Here is a 27,296-nt window from a genome sequence, read left to right as displayed (position 1 = left end):
TGCTTGGTGTTTTGGAAAACGTATTGTTTAGACCTAGACTTTTGCCCAACCACTCTAAATTGTTTTTGCTAATGAGGTGTAAATGATCTGATTGAAAATGGTTTATTTATGGACAGTTTCGTCATATACACAAGAATTCAATTGAAAGAATGGGATTCCTGCATAAAAGTGAAATTCCATGGGGCTGGCGCTGAAGGTCAGGTGTACGTGCCAGTTGGTCACCTTGCCTCCCATCCTTTAATAGGTTGTGACTTGCAGAGCGCACATTGCAAGTTATTATTTTTTTATATTGTCTGCGTTTTTGCACTACTTTGTTGGGTTGATGGTCACAGCTGTTCGCTTTCACGAGTATTCTCATTGCATGCCATAGGACTTTGTCTTGCTGGTTTCATTGCCATGAAAAATTTTGGACATTGAAAATCTGCAATTTGTATGTTGGTGGATGGTCATTTGTAGCCTACCTAGTGAACAGTCTATTTAGCAAGTCATGAGAGGCTTAAGTTCAGTTCAATATAGAAATCGGTTTTGGTTACCTCACCCAATAGTGTGCAAGGTTAAGTTTGATCTTGTTTTGCGATTCTGGGTCAGTCTTTTCTGGCTCACAATAGTGAATTTTGGTAGGTGAAGTGCAGTAAACAAAACATGTTGTGACCTGAATTGCAGTGTGTAAGTGCCGTATGTAAAAATATTTAGTTTCTCTAATGTAGGGATTATATGGTCCCTGTGAAATTAATGAAATCTGCATGGTACCAGGTTTGCTTGCCCAGGACAAACTTCAAAATTGACCCCCATTGTCCAGAATTTTCATAATCCACTACACTTGTATTTGTCACATTGTTACCCTCGTGCTATTCTGTTTAATGCAGTTTGATTCATGCTTCTAAATAATCACCCTCTATGTTTATCTCTACTTTTTGTGTAGCAGTGTTTCAAATTGCACTGCACTTTTCAATGTGTTTTTTTAAGAAACCTTTTTCAATGATTGGAATATGGTAAGATTTAACTCTGCCCCATAGAATACCTATAACAGGTTCTGTCTTTTGGTTATCTAGGCGCAACAAACAGTTCCTCCCTATCTTTTTATAGTACCAATTTGCTGGAGCACACCTGTTTGGTTTAGATCGGGCATTTGTAATTGCGGTTAGTGTTAAATAGTGTTATACCATCAGCTTGTCTTATGCTGTCAGCACGTGTTTTTGTGCTTTACTTTCATTTATTTTTTTTATTTACAGGATCCAGAACAACTACAAGATAAATCAAATGAGATCCTAACAGCAATCATCCAGGGCATGCGGAAGGAGGAGCCGAGCAACAATGTGAAGTTGGCTGCCACCAATGCACTTTTGAACTCATTGGAGTTTACAAAAGCGAACTTTGACAAAGAGGTAAGCTGCCGAGGCACCTACAGCAAGAATGTACTATTTACAATATTAGTATACATAAAGTGTTACTATGAAAGAAAGTGCTACCATGAAAGAATAGTGTATGCTCTAATAGCATATGTTTACACTGTTCCTAGAGTAAACATCGGCAGTGTCTTGAGCCCCGTGCATCTGAGTTAACTGACTACTGTAGGAAGCAGGCCCTGTATATGAATACCTCGAAGTGGTTATATTGTGCACAGTCCAGAGATTCCCTCAGAAATGTATAGGGTTCAATGTAAACCCAAAGTGCTCTTTGTGGTAGCGATCAGCCTTCTGCTTAACCCAGAAGAGTGTAAGACCTATATTGGCACACAGTGCGCAATGACTAATAAATTGGAAACTAATCAAACAAGATCCACACCAATTTTAGAAAAATAAGCTTCTTTCAAGATGGGCAGTGCTGCTGGACATGGCACACAGTCAGGGTATAACATGTCAACGTTTTCTTTATTTGTTGCACCAAGGCATGCAAGCGGCCGTGGCATGGCCTTGGTGAGGGGTCTCCAGGGGACCCTGTCCTGTCCCCATGCCGTTAGTACCATTACTAGGGACTCACAGGGGTGCTGAAGTGTCCATTCGTGGTAGTTTTATGGGAGGAGCATTAGCACAGGGAACCTGGTTGGTGGGGATCTTGTGCACTTTCAATCAAAACCACAAATTTTCCTGGCAAAAAGTGTGTGTGGTGTATGTCATGGAAGCGCTTTCTCACAACTACCATGTGATGTCACTTGACTCTTAAAGGCAGTTATCACTGGTGGGTCACTTGACTCTTAAAGGCAGTTATCACTGGTGGGTGAAGGTTCTCCCTGTAGCCTAGCAGATTGATGGCACTCGCTCACTTATTGCACATAAGGAACTGCCAAGTAAAACGAATTTAGTAACTGATAGTTGTATTAAGTTGGTGTTCCTGTGCTGCATAGGCAGTTATTCTTTTCAATATAATATTGTGAGCCTACCGTAGGAAACTGGGTTTTTGTTGCAATACGAAAACCCTTCCCACACACTTATTACCTGATATTTGATCTGCAGTGTACTGGGTTCCTGCTAACCAGGTCCCCAGTATCAGTGTTTGTTCCTTAAAGACTCTTCAATAGCTACCCCAATTAGCAAAATCCACCTTCTGGTTAATATTACCCCTAAGGCGGGCTACTTTGAGGTGGACACGATTTTTTAGAAGTAGCCATCTTTGTCATGGCATACTAGGAATTCTGGGACAGTTATGCCCACGTCCTACGGCAAATGGTCACATATTTATTTATTTATTTATTTTTGACATTTGTAAAGCGCTGCTTATACCCTCAGGCGTCAAGGCGCTCAAACCATTATTGAGAAAATGAAGAGTGAAGAACTAAGCCGGACACAGAGAAGGGTGGATTAATGAGAGAAAAGCCAGGTTTTCAAAAGTTTGCGAAACTGGAACAGCGTGGTGCTTTGTCTGATGTTGAGGGGCAAAGTATTCCAAAGTTTGGGGGCCGCCACCAGAAAGCGACGGTCCCCCCAAGACACTGTTTTGGTGCGTGGAACAAGCAGCTGATTAGAGGCAGCTGAGCGTAGAGCTCTTGTAGGCTTGTAAAATTGCAGTTTGTCTCGTATAAAAAATGGTCCTTGGTCATTGAGTGTTTTGAAAACTATACAGAGAGCCTTAAAGTGGACTCTTTTATGTACAGTCAGCCAGTGGAGATCTTTGATGTTATTGGCAATGGGTTCAAACTTTGTTTTGCCGGTGATGAGGCGGGCTGCTGCGTTTTGTATAGTTTGCAGTTTTGTAGTAACTCTGGTTTGTGCGTTGAGAAATAACCCGTTACAATAGTCCAAGGATGAGAGGACAAGGGCTGAAACAAGTGTCTTAATCGCAGATTCGGGAAGAAAAGGACGAATTTTGCGAATCATTTTTAATTTTAGGTGCGCAATAGATGCAGTCTTGTTGGCATGATCCATAAAGTTCAGTCCATCATCAAAAAGAATCCCCAGGTTCCTGACCTTGGAAGCTGGTATAGGAGGTGTGCCAAAGGACTCCGGCCACCAAGTGGTGGACCAAGCTGGTGATAATGGACCGAAAATGAGTACCTCAGTTTTCTCTGAGTTTAACTTTAAACAGTTTTGCGCCATCCAGTCTCCTATATCTAGGAGCCCATATGGGGCGTAGTGACCCCAAGGGACAGTAGCCCATTGGCTAATACCCTACACTGCCCTAAATTCCGTATTTCGACAAGCCCTGGGCACCGGAAACATTAATCCTGATGACCTACAAAGGAAACGAGCTGCAGAAGGCTGAAGACTTGGCCACAGCCCAGCTGACCAGTTTGCCATTCTCAGTCTATCCTGTCCCAAAGATGACTTGTCATGCAGATGTGTAACTCCAAAAACTGAGAGGACTGCCTGCCTTCAATAAAGATAAAGACCTCCCGAAGAACAGCGGAACAGTTTCCTGCATCCTGCAGAAACTCCAAAAGAAAAGACCGATACACCCAGAACCCCAATATACCCGAAGCGGTCACTGCGTCCGCCACCTCTGGCCAGAGTTAAAGTGGGCCACTGGTCTCAACCAGGTCTACCAGCCCTCGAGCTCCGGTCCATCGTGGTTTCACCCCTCTTAGACTACCCCCATATCGCTCGCAGGGCCCCCTCGACTGCGACTGCTCCAGTAAGGTAAATCCTAATACCTAAGGACACCTGCACCCGTCGTCCCGGGGCTTTGGAGAAGAGGACCAAAGGTGTGTTCCCCAACACTCCTTCGGTCACCTTTCCACTGTGACCAATCGCCATTGAAATACATTGGGTTCCTTATGCTAATTTGTACCCGGCCGCCCTCATGCTGGTGGTGGTGTACTACTGGTGCTGCCTTGGAACTTATCCACTAATCTGCATAACTCCTGGAGTTTGTACATGTAAGTCACTGTTTGCAGAACCTGTTACTTTCATAGGATAACATTGCAGAACTCCAATTGCACCTTCTCCTTTTAAAGTGAAAATAATTTACACTTAAACTAACTTATAGAACTATTGTTTTCTCCGATACCTATATAAAAATGCTTGCTGTTTTTATAAGTTAGTGTGGATCTCTTTCTTGAGTAGTGTCATCGATCATTGTATGTCTTGCACTCCTGTTAAGCCTAAGGCTGCTTGACCACACTACTGCCTAACAGAGCACTTTATGATTACATAGCAAGCCCCTGTCCACTCACAAAGGGACCCTGGACTCTTTACACAGTGTATCAGATTTTTGATATGTATCACAGAGCCAGCTTTCTACCCTACCAAGAACATTCAGGTGCTTGCCCTTTCCTTACCATTGATTGGCTTTACTGTCCCTTATTTGCTTGCTTTCTATACAATGGCTTTCCTTGTTTCAGCTGGTCCAGTTTGTTTATCCTTCCCAATGAGGATAGTCTCTGTGCTATCTTTGCTTGGCCCATTTTTAGGCTTCCTCTGCTTGCTTTTAGGGAACTGCTTTGTTAAAGGACTTGGATGTTGGCATCTTGCCTGTGTGCCCCCCCCCCCCCCCCCCCCCCACCTGCACTTGTACTACTTTTGTTTTTGTTATTTAACGTGCTGCCCCTTGGATTCCACTCAGGCGTAGCTTCAGGGTGTGTAGGATGTAACCCCAACCTTATGAAATGTGTTTTCGCACAAATAGTTTGGTACAGGTGCTTTCAGTCTGGTATTGTGAGATGTCAGTCAGATTTCAACAGAGGTTTACATACAGACCGAGAAAAATGCACACACCCCTATCCCTCAGTTTTGAAAGTCCTCAAAAGAGGTTTTTTTCTTAGTACTACTGATCCACATACATCCCCCTTTCCAGGTCCCCATATGCCCCTCACGCGCCCTGCTTGTTGAATAATGTATTGAAAACCTTATGCCAGTCTGTTAATTTGACACTCGCACCCCCTTTACCCAAATCTTACTGACCAAGCAATGCCCCTGATTCCACGTTGCTCTTTAGCCCTTTCCTCACTTTGAACGTGTGCTTTTTCTTGCTCTGCCCACTGTTGCATAACCTTCAGTCTCTCCAGATTTTAAAAACTCTTATTGAACACATTAGGAACCAAACAAAATTAAAACCGCAGTCCGTGTATTTGCTCCATAGGTATTTAATTTGTTTTAAGACCATCAAAAATGTTCTGCTTTACTGTGAGGTGATACAACAGAGGTGTTATGTGGAACCTCAATTTACTTAACTCCCTTTAAATCGCATTCTGTTTATTAAAAGCTCAGCATTATCTTGATCATGGTCCGTCGTTCTTGGAAGAAATACATTGATGCAGAGTTCCATTTTGGATTTTATAAATGGCTCAGTCCTCTTCAAACCACTCTGCAGAGCTACATGATTTTGCCTGTGGGACCTGGCGAGAGCTCTTTAGTTGCAGGGAGTGCTAGATGACGCAGGTTAATGGTGCAGACTATTAAAGTGCCACTAATGGCATTTGTCTGGTTTGCTAATTATCACAGACTGATTAATCTAATAAGTAATTCCATGATGTCAAACTTGGGGGACCTCATGCATGGGTGTAGAGTAGCCAAACTCTGAATTTACAGATGTTGACCTCTACTTTCAACACACATTTCAGAAGGGAAGCAGTCAGTCCACATGTCCTCTAGTGGTATGAGAAGTTTGGTTGCGTGCACAGCTTTAGTCTGGGGAAGAGATCTGATTATATTGTGCAATAAATTGCGATTGGAATGTATATAGTATTCACTTTTTTTGCTTTCTTTACAGTCTGAAAGGCACTTCATAATGCAAGTAGTCTGTGAAGCAACCCAGTGCCCAGATACAAGAGTGAGTATAATGCAAGATGAGTATGATGCTGGTCTTTATGGTTGCAGGAAAACTACAGGATGCAGTTTCACCTCAGGATTGTGAATGTTTGGTTTTATACAATATGGAATAGGACTTCCTTTAATATGTGTATAGGTAGTCAACTTTGAACAGCTTCCATCGTTTTTATTTTTCAATTGTGATGTATGTGGCAAAATATCACTCCATGTTAGCTGGTGGAAATGTTTGTTGTGGAGATGACCTGTGGACCGCATTCTAGTTTGACTGTTAGCTGTAAGCTCCATAGGCAATGTGATTGATTTACAATTTTTAAAGCAGTTTCCTGTTTGATAAAACTTGCATTGCGATTTTTTTTTAATACATATATATTTTTTCCATTGTAATCTAACGCTTCCTTTTTGTGCAGGTTAGAGTTGCTGCTTTGCAGAATTTAGTGAAGATAATGTCCTTGTACTATCAATATATGGAAACCTACATGGGACCCGCACTCTTTGCTGTGAGTAAAGAATATTTTATTTACTGCGAGTGATTAGGATTCTTAGTCCCTTTTTTGCTTCTAGGTTAATTGTTTGCCATCTAATGCCAATTGGATCATGAAGAGCCTTTGCTAGCTGTTAGGTATTGTAAACTGTTCAAACAGTGGTGATTCTCCGTGTTGATTAGTCTTCAGCCTTGGATGCCCTAATAGTCTGCTGTCTGTTATAACATAAAGTCCTGGTATCCAGTGCAAGAGATTGTTGTATGTGTGGTGAATGCATTAGCCTTCCTCTTATGTTGAGTGAAACACATTTTTGTTTTTTGGCAGATTACGGTGGAAGCCATGAAGAGTGATATAGATGAAGTTGCCCTGCAGGGAATAGAGTTCTGGTCCAACGTGTGTGATGAAGAGATGGACCTTGCCATAGAGGCATCCGAGGTCAGTTTGATAATTGGGGAGGGTTTTTAAGCGCTTTTCATTGCTTCGTAGTTTTCCATCCTGGACCAGTACATACATACACAATACATACACAATACATACAGATTGCATAAACAGTTGACTTAAGGACATGCATATAGAGGAGTTTCTTTCAAAAGGATTACTTGTTTTATCCTGCTTAAGCTCAATTACCTCCTGTTGATCTAAAGCAGCAAGGAATTTTTTAGATTGTAATACTTGGTGTGACCTTCACTTCTTTAGGAGGTAGGATTCCGTTCTATTTACCAGATTTTTTTGTCTTTTGCAAGAGAAGCAATGCATTGGGCAAACCGAATTTTCAGTATTAACTAAACCTTTGTGATTATTTCTTAAATATTAGGACAAAAGATCTGTTTTTGTACTTTATCATTCTTGTATGTCAAGGGTTGTGATGAAATGGTGTGTATTTTGTGTAGGGCTCCCGGTTTTATGGCACTTATTTTTTTTTTATATTTCCATCTGTATTAATCCATATTTATTTTGGGTTTGTGGAAAAAAGCTGAAATTAGTATATTTCCATATTTATTTAACAGGTAAATATGCATTAATGCTTAAATGCCTACTAGGTTTCAATGTTGTAAACCCCCACAGAAGATAAATCGATGCACTGAGGCTGAAATATGCATATTTTCTTATCAACTTTGTGCACATCAACTGATGTTAAAACCTCTTTACTAAAATTACTTTCTTTTTTTTTTTATCCCCCTTACGTATACCAGTTGGCCTGGCAGTAATGGCAGACCGTATTTAGAAATACTCAAAGCAACCCAATTTCTGTATTTATCCACATTTAAAAATAAGTACAGAAAAGAAAATAACGGTCGGTCTGTATTTATCTGTAAAAATCAATAAAAACAGAAAACCGGGAGCCCTAATTATATGGCGTGGTTGTGAGGTCCCTCTGCTTTTTTTGTCAAAACTTTAGCTAAACCCTGGGAAGCTGTGGCTCCAAAGAGTCTTGGTTTAGCAAAGGAAGAAGTGTAACTAAAGCACTTAAACAGCACCATAACTATTTAAAAAGAAAAGCATGATTCCACGCCAACAGTTATCCAATGGGTCGTATTTTAATGAATCCATAGATTCCAAAACGAAAAAGATGCACTAGAGTGTTCCGGAACTAAAGATTTTTGAAAAAACAATAAATGAAGACATTTCATTCTACTGCTAACAAGCTTTGGTAAATTCAAGACCCTTTTTTAGAGAAAAGTTACATCCAGTGTGAATGCGGTTACTTGGAATTAGTTAGGGCTACCGACCGTCGGGGAGCTAGTCGGAGGGACCAACCTGGTTAACTTCACTAGAAAAGCTGTCTCCGGCCCGTTTCATTACAAATGGCCACTTGGCATACTCTTCTATGGAGTGGTCCTGAGGCAAGGGGATGCAGGATGCTGGAAAGGCTCAAGGGTGTTGAAGATTGTGTGGTCGACTAGGCCTTCCTGGGGCCACTGTTTGGGACTTGACACTAGTGGGGTGACTTTGACCAATGGTCGATGGCCCTTGAAGTACTTTCATCCACCCACCACTAGACTACTGGTTGCTGGCCAAAACAAAAACAGCAGTTTATTTGTGCGATAATTCGCCTTCAAGGCTACCAACCTGCTCTGACTCTCCTGGGTCCAGTGGGTGTAACTTTTGGGTGTCCGTTCTGTCTCCTAGGCTGTGTTAGGGTGATCTGCTGTGCAAAAGTGCCATCTTTCTTGCATGTATGCCCCCACTTTTTGCTGATGTACTTTGACTGAGTGTGCCCTGGGCTCCTGCCAATCAGGTGCCCAGGGCCTGTGTTCCTTCCCTAAAACTGTGTTGAACTAAATCCCAATTGTCATCTCTGGCCACATGTCCGCCCCTGGTAAATGGTACCCTAGGTACCCAGGGCATTGTGACCAGAGAAGACCCAGAAGGGCTGCAGCACTTATTGTGCCACCTTAGGGGCCCTGTATCCTGATACTCAAACACTGCCTTTTAGTTCTGCACCAGTGCAGTGATGCCATTGAGTATATGGTGCTGGGAGGTTGTCATTATGAACTCCACAGCAACATGATAGCTACACTGAAGACTGAAGTTTGATATCAAACTTCTCAGCACATTAAACCCACACTGATGCCAGTGTGGGATTTAATGTAAAATGCACTACAGAGGGCATCTTGGAGATTCCCCCTGAAACCTAACCTACAATCCACGTCTGTTGCTGGACCCCTGGGTAGAGAGCCCTCCGCTCTCCTGGACTGGCAACAGTGCACATCCTGGGTGAGGTGCTAGGTCTCCTACCCCAGGATGGGCAGGGGAAGCTTCAAAGGCATCCCACCTTTGTGAGCTACTCCAGGCCACTTGCTGTACTCAGCAACTTGCCCCCACGGGTTCTGACACCCACTCTGGCGGGAAGACCGGTGGGAACCCCTAATTGAGGAAAGGGGGTGTGCCAGCCTCTGCCAACCCCACCCCTCAGGTGGGAGAGGCGGGGAAGCACAACTCTGGCTCCTGCCATCTTGAGGATGGGGAGCCCTGCCCAATTTGAGATAGGCTCCTGCCCCTTTCCAAGTAACACCCGTGGTGCCAGCCAGGAACTGCGAATGCAGCACTTTACACCCGCCGAGCCCGGCCTGTGCCTGAGTGGACAAAGACCCTGAGGATGTCCCCCCGGCGTTTGTGACCTAAAATCCAGTGCCCAAGGACCCTCCTCGACGACCTAGACGGCGCCTGCAGCCTCACAACATGGGACCCCTCCAACCGCTACCAGCCGAGGATTAGATTTCCGGACAAAAAGACACCCCTGCACCTGGTGCCCCACGGCCTCCTGTGCCCAACTCCTGGGTGCCTACCTATCCTCCAAGATCCCAACTTACCCCTCGAATTGTTGTCTCTCCTGAAGAATATCCGTCCTCGAGCCTGCAGCCTTTGTTCATCTTCCAAGTTTTCCATTGAATAACATTGAGTGCCCGATGGCTCAAAAGCACCCTGCACCCAGCCGTCAGCAGAGTGCCCTTAGCAGAGCAACCTTTGTCCTAACATACTTCCCCCATTTGCCCTGAGGAAGTGACCAGGAGCCCAGCTCCCACAGCTGTGTGGCCTGCTTGCCAACAGCCACCAACCGTAGGCCCCCTGCCTCTCATAGGATAACATTGGGCCTAACTACCTCTGCACCCGGCTGCCCCTGTGCCGATGAGGGTGTACCAACTGTACCTACCTGACCTTGGGAGACCCCATAGTCTATGCCACAGCTTTCCAAACTCTGTGGCGTGACACATTACTGTGTCGCGCCCCAGCCGTAGGTGTCGCAGGATGAGATGACTTCTGCCGGCAATCGGCAGAGTGGGGCTGCAGGGGCTCTTAGAAGGGGTGAAACAACAAAGCCCCATTAACATGCACAAGGTCTTTAACGATCTGTGAAGTGCTCGGGTGTGGCTGTGAGCTGGCCCGGGATGCCACCCACGATCGATTGGGGAGGGGGGTTGAGTGTGGGCTGAAGCCCTGTGATGCCAATGGGGGGGGGGAGATTCGGCCCCCACTTGGGTTGCACTTGCTACTTAGCATTTTTTAATTAACATGAGCAGTATTCTAATGTCCCTGCCAATACATGGAGTCATAAAATGACACAAAGCCAGTATTTGCCACATAGAACAGTAACTAGATAAAGAAAGCTCTTTAAAAAGTGCTCTACAGCTGCCTTGGTGATTCCTGACTGATCATTAAATTAAACAAAAAGGCCATGTGAAAATGAACAGACTATTTTAAATTAAGTTAAGTCCAGGTATTGTGTCCTCACCTTTGCAGAATCTTAAAAAAAGGAACATATGTCTGGTATTTTTCCGTGAGACGGGTAGCAGCCCTAGTAGTGGTGAGGGGACCTGAGACCACACATTCAGAGGCTTTAGGTTAATTGGTGGCCCACCTCCTTTAAGGAGTTTGTAACTTTTTAATGGAATTGCAACTACGATTGTGCTCCCAAACTATTGATAAACCTCATTGCAATTGGCAGTATAGGTAGGAGTCCGTAAACGCACTGTGCAATTAGAAACGGCTTTACTGATTCTCAAAAAGGGGTAAGATGATGGCTAAAAGCCGTTCTGCAAAACAAACCCTTTGATTTTGTAGGTCGCAGAGTTGGCAAAAGCAAAATGGCTTTGTAAATCTGGCCCTAGTTTAGTTCCTTTGCAACAAAATGCGTAACGCTGATTTATTTGCTCGTTCTGCAATCTAGTGGGCAAGGGTCAACTAGCTTTCAGGTCACACAAATTCATATCTTTGGTTGGCTGGCTGCCTGGCCTCTGAGGAAGCACTGCCTGCCATGGCAGGCTGGAAACGCTTGTATGCTGCTTTTGTAACCTGGGGGGCAATATTGCAGCACAGTTGCAAACCCGGCCCCCAGTAACAAACCGGCCCCTGTGTGTGGGGGGGGGGGTGTGTTTGGTTGTCTGTGTGGGGTGGGATGTGTGGTTGTGTGTGGGTCTGTGGTGTCTGTGGTGTGTGTGTGGTGTGTCGGTGAAGTGTGTGTGGTGTGTGGGGCCCGAACCCACCGAGGTGGTTCGGGCTCGCTCGCTGTGCCTCCTCACGTTACCGTGTCCCTGAATTTTTTTTCACAAAAAGGTGTCACCAACATGAAACGTTTGGAAAGCTGTGGTCTATGCCCTGAACCTTAATTCTGCCAGTCGAGTACTTACCCAAAGCTGATAACTCACTTTTCTTCCATAGGGTAACATTGACTGGTTCACTTGGAAATTCTTCTAAGTGTAGAGTTTTGAAACTTTCAGATATTAGTCTAAAATCAGCTGAGCTACGAATTCCGATTTACTTGCCTGTTAGGAGAAAACCCAGTGCTGAATCTTTTAGCGCTACAAAAGGGGGTGGTGATGGACTGAGCATCAACCTATCAAACACTCACACCCATTCAACATCTGGGTTTAATCAATCACCGTTCTTTAGCCCACTCTGCCACTCCAGTTCAGACATGGCCATATGCAATCAGTCTGACCCTGTGCCTAGGATGCTTGATTCCGATCCAGGAAAGACATGGCTTTGCAATACGGGCTGGACTGTTCCCATGAGGCACAGGGTCAAGACGTATTTGCATATGGCCATATCTGAATTGGGGTGGTGTGGAGTGCAAAAAAACGATGGATTTAGGCCCAGATCTCTGTACTGGGATGAATGTATGACATTGTTCTGCATTCTGTCCATCACCTGTGGTTTTTGCATTTGTCACCCCGAGTGAGATGGGTATGCTCACACGGGAGTCCCATGCTCTCCACACCACTGGAGTCAAGCTATCACGGCTGATAGCCAAACCGGTCCTAGGATGCTTGATTCCAGTCCAGGAAAGACATGGCTTGGCAGGTCGGGCTGGACTTTTTCCATTAGGCACAGGGTCATATGGCCATGTCTGAACTGGGGTGGTGTGGAGTGCAAAAAAACGATGGATTTAGGCCCAGATCTCTGTACTGGGGTAAGTGTAGGACATTGTTCTGCATTCTGTCCAACTGTTTTTGCACCTTTTAGCCCAGCACTGACCCTGAAAAGTAATTTTAACCGTACTTACCAGTACCGTATTTTCCGGCGTATAAGACGACCCCCTACTTTCATTGGCAAAATGTAGGTTTCGTGCTATATTCGCCGTATAAGACGACCCCCACTTCCTAACGTCCTACAGTCCCCTTTCTATCTCCATGGACTGAGGAGATCATGTGGTACTGACGCTCCTCTCCTTCCGATGAGCGTAAGAATTATGGAAGGAGAGAGAGAGCAGCACATGTGGAGGAGTGCCTCGTCTGCCTGGGGATGTGCAGCTGCAGTCTAGGTAGGGCTCACGGCGCCATTTGTTTGCTTTTGATAATTGCGTAGTGTTTGAGTTGCCTCTGGCTGGCGACGGGCTGATATCGTAACTGTACCGGTAATTCATTTTCAAGACCGCTTTCAGTGCCTGGCGACGGGCTGATATCGTAACTGTACCGGTAATTTATTTTCAAGACCGCTTTCTGTGCCTGGTGACGGGCTGATATCGTGTTGTTGCACAGTGCCACCATCGCCTACGTTCTTCGTTGTTGTGCTGGAGTTCCCTAAGCGCCACCATTTTCAATTGAGAAGCGGTCTGACACCTTCGGGTGAAGTCCGCGCTATGTGAAATAAACCGCCAATTTTTGTACCCGGCGTATAAGACGACCCCCGACTTCCCAGAAAATTTTAAGGGGTTAAAAAGTCGTCTTATACGCCGGAAAATACGGTAACTTGAATTTCCTTCCATAGAAACTTTTCTGGTGAAAACTAGACAATGGATTCCTAAGTGTCAATTTTCAAAAACTACAAAAATTCCTAATCGCCTGTACGACTGAACGCATTTTTCAATTGTCTATAGGAGATGCACCAGTGCTTGTTCCAAGATCCAACACAGAGTAAAAAAAAAACTATTACACTACTTGCCTGCTAAGTGAATTTCCTCCCTTAGGATAACATTGGTGATAATATGTGAAAAAGTTTCTAAGTGTCAACTTTTAAAATACAATAATATTCCTTAATCACTACTGTAACCAAAACGCTTTTACTCAATTGTTTACAGGAGATGTCCCAGGACTGAATCTAGGATCCAGTCCTGTGGTTAGAAAAGTAATCCATAAATTAACTAATTGTATTTAACTAGAAATTCACAATAAGCTCAATGTTTAATTGTTTGAAATTGTGCTGCCTATTGCAACAACTGTAACTACTGTACTTAAAGTCTATTGCCTATTTGAAAAGGAACTCCTTCTGAGAGTATATTTTGATACCTTATTGTTTCTAAAAATAAAACTATACATTTTTATACAAACAAATGGCCTAGAGTTCAGTTCTTGAGTGTGTGAGGCCATTTGCTGGCTGTGTAAAACAAATGCTTTACACTGTCCTCTGATACTGCCTTACTGTTTGACCAAGCTACCACTTTAGAGAGTAAGGTTATATTTAACTTCCGCCTCTGCCAACTCTCTGGCAACTGTGGACTCTGTGCACACGGTACATTACTTTGGCCTAGTATATACAGAGCCACTTTCTTACATCTGCCAATTGGCTACTTGGCTCCCTGCTGCCAGATGACCGCTTCCTGTGAAGTGACATCTAGCTATCCCAGAGTGCTCTAATTTCCCACTCCCAAGATGGCTGAACCCTTCTTTTGGTGGTGGAGCTTAGTAGCCCGCATTCAAGATTTGGTTACCTGGGGGCTACACACCAATAGAAAGAGTTTGGCCAGTCTCTCCACCTCTTTCACAGATGCCAACCTGTCTACCAAGACCAAAGAGCAGTCTGTCTCGTGGGTGTTCACCATTTGCCCATCAAAAGCTACTTCCCCATTGAAGGTTGCTTTTTGGTGTTCCAGGCATGTGGGCTGCTGAATTCATATCTGTGCATAGATCGCCGCCTAGTGTTGGGTCCGGATGATCGCACATTGTTGTCCTGGAAGAGTCTTCGAAGTATCACGAGATGGGTGGCTCCTCCCCTGGACTACAGTGCGCATGGGCATAGACTCCATCCTCTAATTGTTTTTAGCCATTGGGGCCAAGATGGAGTGAAACTAAGTGAATGATGACCATGCTAGAAGTATGTGTAAATGCTGCAGCCGCTACAGGCGCCGGGGAGGAGGGCGGGCGATATGAAAGTCAGCAGCCCTACATGCCAAAAACAGATGCATACTGGTAAGTAGCATATTCGGTTCGAGGCATGTGGGCTGCTGAATTCATATCTGTGCATAGAATACATAGCAGTCCCTCCATTAACGGCGGCCGCCCGTGCCGGCTGCAGCAGTTTTTAGAACAGCCTGCCCTACAGCTGCCTGCTGTTTGGAGTGCACATCAACACAGTAATGTTTTGTAAATGTGTGTGTGGTAGACCATGTGGCTGCTCTACATATGTCTTCCAAAGGAATATTTCCAAGGAAAGCCATGGAGGCCCCCAACTTACGGGTGGAGTGGGCCCGTGGTGGAATGGTGAGCGTGCGCTTGGCTTTCTGATAGCAGATCTGAATACATTTAACGATCCACCTGGCTATACCAGCCTTGGAAATGGGGTTACCTTTGTGTTGTGGCGCAAAGGCAACAAAGAGTAGTTTAGTTTTCCTAAAATCCTTGGTCCTATCAATGTAATACATTAGGGCCCTTTTGATGTCAAGTGTCTTCTCTCCGCCAGTGACTCTGGATTTTGGAAGAACACAGGTAGTTCTATAGTCTGGTTGATATGGAACAGTCACTACCTTAGGAAGGAATATAGGGTTAGTGTGAAGCACCACCCTGTTAGAATGAATTTTAATAAATGGCTCTTGGATAGTTAGTGCCTGGAGTTCACTAACTCGTAGCGACGTAATCGCTATAAGGAAAGCCACTTTCCATGTCAAGAATTGAATCTCGCAGGAATGCAGTGGTTCAAAAGGGGGACCCATCAGCCTGGTGAGGACCACATTGAGGTTCCACTCTGGAGCTGGTGGCGTCCGCGGAGGAATGACTAGTTTTAGTCCTTCCAGAAAGGCTTTAATGGCAGGCACCCTGAAAAGTGAGAGGTGCTGTCCGTTTTAGAGCCAACACTAGGCGGCGATCTATGCACAGATATGAATGTCAGCAGCCCTACATGCCAAGAACAGATGTATACTGGTAAGTAGCATATTTGTTAACCCCCGTGTTCCTTCCTGCCAGTAGGAGGTAATTTTTCAGTCAGTGGCAGGCCTCTATTGTTATCTGTCCTTGGGAGTCTTTTACATGTCTCGCAATGCGGACAGAAGGCTCTTGTGGCCAGGATCTTCAAAAGGCCATGGATAGACTAGGGCAACAGTGCCAATATACCAACAAGTTACAGTAATTTCGATTTAGTCTTAATCGTGCTTAATGTTAAAAGTTCTTTGATACCTTGAAGTACCCTCTTTAGTAGCCCTGTCAGAAGTGTGTAACCCTGTGCTCTCCAATGGGGCTTCTAACCTCTTCCAGTAATCACAGTTGCAAGTCTTTATTTTTAAAGCATTAGAAAAAGATGCTGCGCGTCTCAATGAGTTGCACCCTGCCTTAGGACTCAATAGGCCTGCTGTAGGGGTGACTTGTGCACATTAAAAATTTTACTGGCTTTGCCATTGTCTGAAATGGCAAAGTCAAGTTAGCAGTTTTTGAACTGCTCTAACATTCTGCAGCGGCAGACTGAAGTTTTACCATGTTCCATTCAGGGTGACATAACTGCAGTTCCTGGGGGACAGGGTACACCTGGTACCATCAGGGATGTAGGAAACTAGGTTTGTCATAATGCACTGACACACACACACACTTATTGCCCCGCGCTTTTTTTGAGCTAGTATGTGCTGTTTTTTTACTCTTGACCATGCACCGAGACCTGCCAACCAGATGCCAGTGCTCCTTTAACCCCTTGCAGGTGTTGGACGGCCCCCGGCCGCCGTCTGTCACAGTAGATGTGCGGAGGACTGCCGGGGGCCGTCCGAATCCTGACCACTCATTATTTCCCCAGCCCGCGCCGGAATTAGCGGCGCTGTTAAGGGGAGAAAAACAGGTGATCTCTGTTTTACAGTTGGCACAAGACTTTTACGGTCTTGAAATACCCAGTAAATGATACCCCTGGTACCTAGGGCATGGGCACTAAAGAGGGCACCCAAGAGCTACAGAACATCTTATGCCACGCTAAGGGACCACACTCATTCCACACAAGCTGTTATTGCAGGTGGCGTGACATGTTACAAACCTTTAGTGAAAACGTGACATAGCACGTATGCCTGCTCAAGTCACTGCATTTAACTAGTTTACTGCAGCGGACATTCCGCCGTGGTGCAGGTGTTCGACATAGTGGGCGGGGCTCCGTCGGCAATTGGTCTTGCACGGCCGACGCAAGCACGGAACGGATTCATATTTGTAAGTCACCCCTACAGCTGCCCTTTGAGGGCTAAGCTGTTGCCATCCTGTACTGACTTTTCTTAAACACTGCTCTTACCTATTCATCGTGAGGTGAAACTGAGTTCTAATTTCATTCCCGAGAAATCTGTAATATAGGGTGTCCCCTGTCTATTGCTTAAAAAAACCTTCATTTTTTTTTTGTGGCGCAGCCCACGAAGAATAATGAAAAACCTACAAAAAGCAAATGTTAAATTTCTTTTATTGGAGATTTTGCAATTTTTAAAAAATGTTAATGACTAATTGCCTAAAACTTGGTGATTACATGAAACATCCATCTACGTTCTGTCTTGTAACGAGAGCCCACAATAATCCCATTCAGTGTGCCTTATTTTTATTTTAGTGTTCCACTTTTGTATCATGGACTTCACAAGGAAGAACGTCTGAACTGTTTTCAGACCGCCATGGTGGCCAGCACTCAACCCTGTGATCAAAACCGCCAGGAGCTCGCTTCAGTAGTTGTTCCAAGTCTGGCCATTTAGAATTTGCTGTTTTCGTTCTCTCAGCCAGTAGACTAGTCTTTGACATTTTTTATTTTTATAAAGGTGAACTTGTCCCAATTTATCACTGCCCACTTTACCTATGGGTCTTCAGGTTATTACTTACCGGTTGTGTGTTTTTTTTTTTTTTTTTGAGAATTCAAAGTTGTTAATGCGCTTCAATTTTACTATACAGTAATTCATAGACTAAGGGAGTACACTTTTTGGAGCATAATCGGCTTTTTGTTTTCTGGTAGATTTAATGTGCTAACCTGATTTGTCTTTTAGGCCTCAGAGCAAGGGCGACCTCCAGAGCACACCAGCAAATTCTATGCCAAGGGAGCTCTGCAGTACCTGGTACCTATCCTGACTCAAACCCTCACCAAACAGGTAGGTCCTCTTGAATTAATTCCTGCTCACTGGTTCTTGGAATTGTGTTCATAAGCGGTTTAATGGAGTGTGATCGCCTTAAGAAAAGAAAGTGCTTGTGAGTTGAATAAAAAAATTTTTTGAGCTGAGAACCTTGGTTATATTCTTTGCTTGATGATGGTACAGAGGCAGCCTGAATACTTAAAAGTGATAATATTCTGAAGTTGAGAGCACAAGCCATATATTTTTCTTCCGATTGTAGTCTAGCTGTCTAAAGAAAATCTTTGGAAATCTTGCTCCTCTTAAAAATAGGTTACCTGTTGGAGAGACCTAATGGTAAGACAAGCGTCTGTGTCTTTGTAGAGTTTGGACATGTTAGCATTTTGACAATAATTGCGGTGAAAAGGACCATAAAATGCAACTGCGTGGCAACCGGGATTGGCAGGGTATTCACATACCTTTTTATAGTGATTTTCCTTTTTTTGCTCTACTTTGCAGGATGAGAATGACGACGATGATGATTGGAACCCTTGTAAAGCAGCTGGTGTGTGTCTCATGCTTTTGTCCACTTGCTGTGAAGACGACATTGTCCCCCATGTTCTTCCCTTCATCAAAGAACACATAAAAAATATTGACTGGCGATACAGGGACGCAGCTGTGATGGCTTTCGGATGCATTCTAGAGGGGCCAGAACCTAATCAGCTGAAGCCTTTAGTAATTCAGGTCTGGCGCCAAACTTTCACGTTCGTTGTCCTGATATGCCTACCTTTTGTTGCTTTTTTCTGGACCTAATTGGGTATCTTTCTAATACTTCTGTTTTAACGAACCCCTCTTCCGCTGCCTTTCTCCTTCTTTCAAGAAACCTAATGTCTGCTTCCATTGATATGTCAGAGCCAGGTTCCCCTTTTTTCCCTTCCCCCTAGAGTAGGTGTTAAGATCACCCTTCACACCTCATTTTTCAGGATTGTTACTTCGGTCAATATAACTGGAGTATTTGTAGAGTGCACTTACACTCATGACTTAGTGCTATTGGCAGATACTAGATATCCACCAACTCGGTGGTACCTTTGTACACTTCAGCAGGGTGACAACTGAGTGTACTTGTCACTATTTGTCACTATTTGAACATGAGATTGTGAGGTCAAAGACAGTCATTAAGTGAATACATTAGTCCATTGAGCCACCTGACCCTTCATAAAATCTTTTGTGTTGGAACTACACCCTTCAATTTCATGTGGGTTTTGGTGTTTCTCGTTACGGGTTTTCAACAGAATCCATTGATAATAGAACATTTTTGCAAAAATGATGAGAAGATCATGTCGTTTTAATTAGACAAATTCACTCAAACTACTACAAAACCGAAGTACAACTCTAATATTCAGACCATTAATTTGTCTATTCAGTGAGGTTTCAATATTGCTAGAAGTTAGTGAAAAATATTACTAGCTTTTTATTTTCTCAAACCTGTTCTTTTTTTTAATCGCTATTTCTACACTTGATTACATACACTTTCTGTATTCGGAGATATGCTTTGACCATCCTCTGCAGTCCCAGATTTAAGACTAGTGTCTCCTTGGTTAAATGGGACTCTTCATTGCACCATTTAGTAGTGAGTGACAAGTTTTAGCTGAGAAGCTATCCTTAGTGGTCATTTGCTCGTTCACTTCCATGAGCACTCTTGCAGCTCCAACCTGGCACTAGTGTTGGCATTGCTGACTTGCTGGTAATCTTTTCCTGATTTAACTTTTATTTCCACTCAGTTTTGTAGTTTTGTTTGCAGGAATCTTTGGCCATGTGATGCGAGTTATTTTGAATAAAAATGTTTCTCATGGGGAAGGGAGGGGGGGGAGAATCAACAGTGACTGCAATGAAACACTGAACTTTTATTCTGTGGCGGAGGGTTGCGGGCAAAAAGGATTACCCATACAGCATGTGGGTTGGAATCCCTGCTATGGATCTGGTCTCATTCCCCAAATTAACCTGAATTTGGTGTAGACTGACTTTTCTTTTACGAGATCTGGGTTTATCTTAAATCGTGCTCATGTTCTCATCTGGGCTCAGTTAAGTTATTTTTTGTCTTTGAAATAGTCTCTAAACCCAGCTTTCTTTTCGGTCTGCCTCCCCCCCCCCCCCCCCGCCCCCCCCCCCCCCTTTCTCCCCTTTGCCTTCTAATTTTGTACTTTACCACAGGCAATGCCCACACTCATAGATTTAATGAAGGACCCGAGCGTAGTGGTTCGCGACACAACCGCATGGACTGTGGGGCGAATTTGTGAACTTCTTCCTGAGGCAGCCATCAATGATATGTACTTGGCACCCCTGCTGCTTTGCTTGATTGAGAACCTGGGTGCAGAGCCAAGAGTAGCATCTAACGTCTGCTGGGTAAGTCTGGACAAGGACTGTGTGGAAGAAATTTGTGGCAGGGGGGGGATTTACAGGCTGTTTTACATTTGAAGTGTTAGAGCGGGCAGTTGATTTGAATCTCACTTGTAAGATGTTTGATTGGTGCTATTGGCTGGTCCCTGATTACTGCTCCAAGGGCTGAATAAATTTACAAGTAGCCTAGTGAGTCTAATATGCTTTAGGAATTGAGTCTCTTTGTGCTTTATCTTGTCCCCCACTGCATCTTGTGTTGCGTTAACAGCTTGGTTGCTTCTTTCTTAGGCTTTTTCTAGTCTTGCTGAAGCTGCCTATGAAGCTGCTGACGTGGCTGATGATCAAGAAGAGCCAGCAACCTATTGTTTGTCATCTTCCTTTGAACTCATTGTGCAGAAACTCCTGGAAACCACAGATAGGTAATGGAGACTAAAGATCTTCCTCTATGGGCCGTAAGCAAGACAGTTCCAACGTGCAGGGTTTTTTTTTTAATAAAACTTTTTATTAGATTTTGTATAGGCAAAACAAGCTAACGGGTAGAAAATGCGATACAACATTAAGATCCCAGGCATCTACACAGCATGCGCACCGCCCTGACCTGATATTTTCAAAATCCACACGTCTTTCCCTTTGCAGGCTGAGATTCTCAAACCCCTGGGTGTCTGTTTACCACAACCAAGGCCTTTCTCTGCAAGTCTGTAGATGGATTCCCCCTGTACACTATGCACCCTTTTTATGAAATGCAGTCCTTGCTTCAGATGCTTAGTGTCCTGTACCTTTTTGTATAGTCTGATTCCCTGTTGTGTACGTACATTGTTCTAGTCCATTGGGTCTGATTAGAATGCTGGTCTGATATTGCGAAGTCTGTTTTTAAATTATTTTATTAGTGACTGTCCAGTTTGTTTTCTACCAGCTGTTTGCTTCTCAGTGTTTGGTTCTTAGTGTTTGCTTTTGTGTCTAGGCCTGATGGGCATCAAAACAACCTTCGGAGTGCTGCTTATGAGGCGCTAATGGAAATAGTGAAAAATAGCGCCAAGGACTGTTACCCTGCTGTCCAGAAGACCACGCTGGTTATCATGGAGCGGTTACAGCAGGTCCTCCAGATGGAGGTGAGTAACTGGGAAGGGCCAGTCTTAAAGGTAAATTTGGGTATTAAAGTTATCTTGATCAGGAATATGTAGTAGTATCCCTGTTGACTGACACCACGCTCACCTGTCTGATTTGGAGCAGGGCCCTCTTGCCCCAAATACTGGAACAGTGTGGTTAATAAGTTGGATAGGGTGACTTTTGTTGTAGAATATATATTTTTTTGCACAGAGTAATAAGGTGTCTGAAAAATCTGAAGGCCGTGGTATCCTGAGTCTGTCTTAAAATTTTCTCGGCTTACTGAGGAGTATGGATCTCATGAGCAACCCTTCGGGATGTCTCTGGAGTGCTATAATGGAATATAACTGTGCTCTGATTAATGACTTTAAATGCCCTGTTTTGTTAATGGATTTGTGCTCTTGCTTCACTGACTCTTATGTTTTTCTACAGTCTCACATCCAGAGCACATCAGACCGAATTCAGTTCAACGATCTCCAATCTTTGCTTTGCGCTACTCTGCAGGTGAGACCCCTTTTTTCTTTTCACTGCTCGCCACACATTATCCCGCACTGCAGGGTCTGACTTTTTGGGTGTAGTCTTATTGTAATGGTAGGACTTCTCAATACCTTCTATAGTATTACGTTATCTGCAGTAGAAGTCTGATTACTTGGGAACATCCGGTATTTTTTTCTACCTTAATTTCCTCCCAAAGCTAATATGGAAATGTCTAGCATAACCGTAACTATTGAAATGTGATTAGATTTTTGAGATGCAATAAGAGTATCTGGTGTCATAACAAAACTCTGGCCTTGGAGGTAGGGAGAGGATCCCTGTTTGGTCCACGTTGATACCAATCAGCCTTGTCACATGACTGAGTAAATAAGAGATTATTGGGCCCATTAAGAGTACCAGTCCAGTTGTAGATTTTATGCCTGTTTGAGTGCATAAACAAACCTCCCCATTGGCTGCACTCAGTTTTGTTTCATCCGGTACAAGCATACTTTGAGATTTAGAAACCGTTGGGCTACAGTAAATTGTAAAACTCCAGTGCTGGCAATCTCCTCCACCAATTTTAAAAAGCCACTTTTTGAGGTAATGGTCTATTATATGGTCTGGTGGTGCAACCTCTGTGTAATACTTACCATCCCTTTTAGGGCCTGTACGTTTAGTTTGTCAAACCGTTAGCTCTGAGCAGCTAAGCTTACACAAACCTGTGTAAAGCATTTAAAAAAGCAACAAAACCATTGAAGAATAGACTACTCCCAAGAAATCTGACACCAATTTATAAAAGACTGTATTTTTAGACGCCACAATGATAGATCAGCCGGAAGGTCCTAGAGATATAGAATTTACAAGGTATAGGCAGGGCCACTAGAATTGAGATTGTGCTGCATGGCAATTTTTGCATAATTATAGTTTTGCCACATCTGCAGCATAATTTGCAGATCCTAAAAAAAAAGAAATAAATTGAGCTCAAGAGCTTCAAGAGTTAATAAATGCAGTTGCTATGCTTTTCTAAACATCAGAAAACTGGGCCAAAAGGCAAATTCATCTGGAATCTAGATGACAAATCAATATCCCAGTTGGATTCGTACTAATATCTTGGGTTCCAACTCGATCACGATCATAATTTTAACCACCAGCTAGACCAAGGAAAAACGTAAGCAAAACAACTCCATTATGCCTTTAAAACCCTAGAGAGGAAGTTTAAAGGCTGTTCAACTGGTCACCTGCTAAACGGAATTGCAGCAAAATTCATTCCAACTATATCATACGTGTCAGAATTACTGAACACAAAAGATGCAGCCCCCTTAAACCAAGACCTGTTGAGTCTTTTTAGAGTCTGTTCTCAATCCCCAGGTACATCTCCCAGTCAGATATGACTGGAATATGGGCTTATAAAACAGAAACCAGCCCGCCAAGGAGCAATTGCCAAATATGACTGGTGGATGAGGCAAGCAGAGGAAAATACCTAAGCCCACTCTTGCTGGGCAGAAATTAAACCGCAAGCAAGGCAAAATAACTCCATTGTCACTGTATGACCAGAGTCACTCGCAGACTTACACCTTGAAGAGGTCTGGCACACAATCACTTCCTACTCCGTGTTCAAAAATGCTGTGAACACTGCAACCAAACAAATTTCTCTGTTAACGGACAAAACTACCTTTGCAAAAAAAAAAAACACGCAAGGGCAGGGATTCAATCTTATCAGATGCTGAAACCACAACGATGTCTGTCAGAACACTTCGCACAGAACAAAAAGCATTGTCCGACGATGCTATGTTTGGGGCACTTCCCCACGAAGGACTTGACCCCGAAATGGAAGCGTACATGGCCGACGAAAGAATGTAGACTGTGTTGGCAGGAAGAAGAGACATTACTACACCTCCTATGCATCTGCTCTTCGCTTCTAGAAACTCGAAAAACTGTGCTTCGCGAGATCTTCAGGAAAAACCAGTTAAGGACGTGCAGAGCAGCTGTCATTGAATGCCTTGGAGGGTTGTCAATCCAACTGTCCTGCAAAGCCAGATCTCACTTTTCCGATGTATAGAAGTCTACCCCAAGATCAGTTCTAACTCAGAGCAGCACAGCCATGATATTCCAGCTGCAAGCACAGCCTGATATCAAGCAAGGGAAGATATCCGTCATTAATCAGGAAAAATGATGGCTTGCCCTCCTTTAAAAGACCGATCCTACACCTCTGAAGAACCTAACATTTCAAGAAGCTTGCTACATTCTGCAAACCCAAAGAAACCGCAGCGGCAGAAGAACACCAGTCTCCTACCTCAAACTCCATAAAGCCCAGTTCGTCCATAACAGCCTTTCACCTTCACTGCAGAAATTGGCACACTTACTGACCGGGAATGTTTACAGTGTTGGTCTGCAGTATACCAACTTGAAGTCCTGTCTGGTGTATGACCTTTTACTTCCTATTAAAAACTGTACGTTTGTTGAACAACAAAATCAGGGGTTTGCCAGACTGATTCAGTGCACAGCTGTATATGTTGGCCTATAGTCCAGTTTGCCTACAAAGCCCCATCTGTACCCCAAACCTAATCCGGTAACAGATTACACAGCCTCCGAACATCACAACCCTGGTTCCCAAGGAAATTGTAACTGATCTAGAACCTTTGTTTGGTTACTCATGTACACCTAAAGAAATACAGGCTGCAGTTAAAATGTTGTTGAAGCATTGATTCTTGAGTAAAATACGTGTGCAGCAATGATTAATTGAAGGAAACTGGATAGTGTAATTAGGATTGCGAGCACAGTGAAAAAGATGAGCCATTCCACCATTGTGCTGGAACAGTGAATATATGCTAACATAAAAGTGCTGTGATGTAATCTACTCCCTGACTTAGTTTTGCCTAGGGTGGATGATCTGCTAAAATCCCTGCTGAGTGATCTGACTCCCCTTTACCTGTGGCGAAGTGTCGTAAGCGTGCAGGGCTTCCCTCCTCGCAGGGGTAAACTGAAATCAGCTGGGCTGGAATTCTGACATGCAGCGACCTCGCAGTGTCAATGGAGTGCTCCTCTGATCTAAAAAGGGAAGCCATTCTGTGTATGTGTATGTGTATGTGTGTGTGTATGTATATGTGTGTATATATATATATATCAGCGCCCATGCTGCCATGCCGAAGTCAGTCAGGCCAAAATTGTTTGTTCTATTATGATAGCTGTTCCCTTACCGGACAATGACATTTGTGCAGTGCACTTTATCCCTTGTACTGAATTTTGAAGGTGTTGTGATGGAGTGCCTGCGAAGCGCAAATGTAAGCAGTGCAGTTTGAGACTATCCTATACGGACACAAATATATGGCAAATGTCAGTGTTTTGAGAGGAGGCAACTAGAGAAGCTTGGACATGTAAAGTGGTGGTGTTTCTAACAAGGCCTATACTGACCATGTGACAATGGCTTCACCACCAGATGACTTCTTCAGCGTATTGCGACGTCTCAGAGGGCTGCACATCACATGGTGAAGCTCCATATCTTCAAGGAAGAAGACTTCAAGTCAAGATCTTGTTGAAAACTGAGCAGGCTGTTTAATTCCTGCCCATGCTTAAGAGTATGTGTTGGAGAAAGTAAAGTGACCTGTCAAGATAGTGACACCCATGATAGCAAAGAAATACAAAATGGCATCTGCTGACATACTTTACAGCTGGGGCAATGTACCTACCAACCTCTAGTGGTGAACACTACTAGAAAGAGAACCTACACCCAGAGAACCAGTGAAGCATGCTATGCTGCCTGTACGGGGACTTCAAGCCCCAGGAACCACAGACAGGGGACGCCTGTACTTGAGGCCAGAGGAGGAACAGGTGCCCAGTGCTCGCCAGTGGAGATTCTGTTGACAGGCTGCAGGCGTTGCGCTGGAGGCTGCAGAAGGGAGACCAGCGGCAGCAAAGGTATAGGGGCACTGTCTGTTCAGCCCACCAAGGCCCTGGGGCTTCTTCTAACTGGTGCAAGTCTCGTTCAGGGTAGCCTCTGGATTCGTGCTGCAGGTGCTGTCGTGGAGATCATTAGAGTTCGGCCACTGCTGGACTCTATGTCTGGGTTGCTGGAGAGACTTTTTGGACAGTGAGCTACTCTGACTTGGGCCGTGGGTGTCAAGTGCAGAAGACTCCGATCTGCCTGGACACAGTCACTGTCTCGAAGTGTAAGGCAGCACTCCTCCCAGGGATTTTAATTTCTGTAGTAGGGGATCTCTGTGTATAGTAATAATCTAGGGAATAGTCCCGCCCATGTGTGGACCACGGAGCAAATTAAAATCTCTTAAGGTGTCAAAAAATGCAGAACTGCACAGACACTTAAGAGAATTTAAAGACGGATAATGCAGCCTATAAACAGGCTACACTGTCCAGTACTTCAACTAGAAATTCCACCAAAAATCCACAAACCGCAAAGTCTGTCCAGATTTCCCTTGCCTCAGCAGCAAAAACCCTCTGGAATGATTAATAGGAAGACATGGACAGACAAACCCCATAGGCTGCCATTATGTGGCTCAAAACAGGATACTGTGCCTTTAAGAGAACTTTCCAGAACTTCACAGTATCCCAGAATGCACTGCAGGTCCCTTTTACTTTCAGTTCTTTTTTCCGGCTCCTGCAAGCAGGACCCTGGAGCATTGAGCTCTCCCTTTTTAGGGGTTTTTGGTGATTTTTCACTGCTTTTTTCAAAGTTAAGTGCTTTATAGTACTTTGGTGCCTTTCTCCTTGGTTCTTGCACCCTGTTTTTTGTCGGATATGCCTGCATTATTCGATAAATGCCTGGAGTGCTCCAGGAAGGCCAAATCGGATCCCCATGAGGTGTGTATCCTCTGCCTGCCATCTTCCCACGTCCCAGAGGAGTGTGTGATCTGTCAAGGCTTCTCTGGCAGGACCCTGAAGGACAAAGCAGATCAGACTTCAGGGCCTCGAAGAATGAAGGCACAAGGTGGGTCTGGAGGGGCTTCATCTGCCCATGCTGAGGCCTCTGGGGGGGCTCCCCAGGGGCAGGAAGGCCAGCAAACGTCACCATTTCCCGCCTGGGTCGATTGCACAGACTACGGCGTCGAGAGGGATGACTACGGTCTGTTCCCCGTCGTCGGGGGCGAAACGCCGACGCTCGGCGTCGAAGGATGTTAAAAGAGCATCTAAGTCCCCGGTGACTATTTCGACGTCTACGTCCTCGTCGAGCGATCGACCTCAAAAGGCCAGGCGTCGGCGCTCGCCGTCGAGGCGACTTCGCCGACGGCGAAGAGGAGACTATCGTCGCCAAAGATTCTCGCCATCGAGGCACAGGTTGCCGCCGAGGCACAGGTTGCCGTCGACACCTAAGCCGAAGGCCCCGGCCAAGCCCAAGTCACCTGCTACGGTGGAACCGGTTGATTGCCCTAGGCCGAGGAGGTCACGATCGCGCTCCGGACGGAGAGGAAGATTGAGGTCGACGCAGAT

General features: G+C 44.5%; 1 protein-coding gene across 1 annotated transcript in view; it reads left to right on the top strand.

Annotated features, from left to right (window-relative positions):
- KPNB1 (karyopherin subunit beta 1) overlaps nt 1-27,296 on the top strand; it is a 142,518-nt gene that overhangs the window by 20,633 nt on the left and 94,589 nt on the right. The window contains exons 5-14 of the mRNA XM_086924307.1: nt 1,233-1,385; nt 6,145-6,204; nt 6,611-6,700; nt 7,010-7,120; nt 17,820-17,921; nt 18,399-18,623; nt 20,091-20,282; nt 20,565-20,695; nt 21,238-21,385; nt 21,813-21,884. Coding sequence (XP_086780433.1) covers nt 1,233-1,385; nt 6,145-6,204; nt 6,611-6,700; nt 7,010-7,120; nt 17,820-17,921; nt 18,399-18,623; nt 20,091-20,282; nt 20,565-20,695; nt 21,238-21,385; nt 21,813-21,884 — 1,284 coding nt within the window. The remainder of the gene's footprint in view (nt 1-1,232; nt 1,386-6,144; nt 6,205-6,610; nt 6,701-7,009; nt 7,121-17,819; nt 17,922-18,398; nt 18,624-20,090; nt 20,283-20,564; nt 20,696-21,237; nt 21,386-21,812; nt 21,885-27,296) is intronic.

Source organism: Lissotriton vulgaris, chromosome 5 (assembly GCF_964263255.1).
Source record: "Lissotriton vulgaris chromosome 5, aLisVul1.2, whole genome shotgun sequence".
NCBI lineage: Eukaryota > Metazoa > Chordata > Amphibia > Caudata > Salamandridae > Lissotriton > Lissotriton vulgaris.
This window is presented reverse-complemented; position numbering and strand designations above follow the sequence as displayed.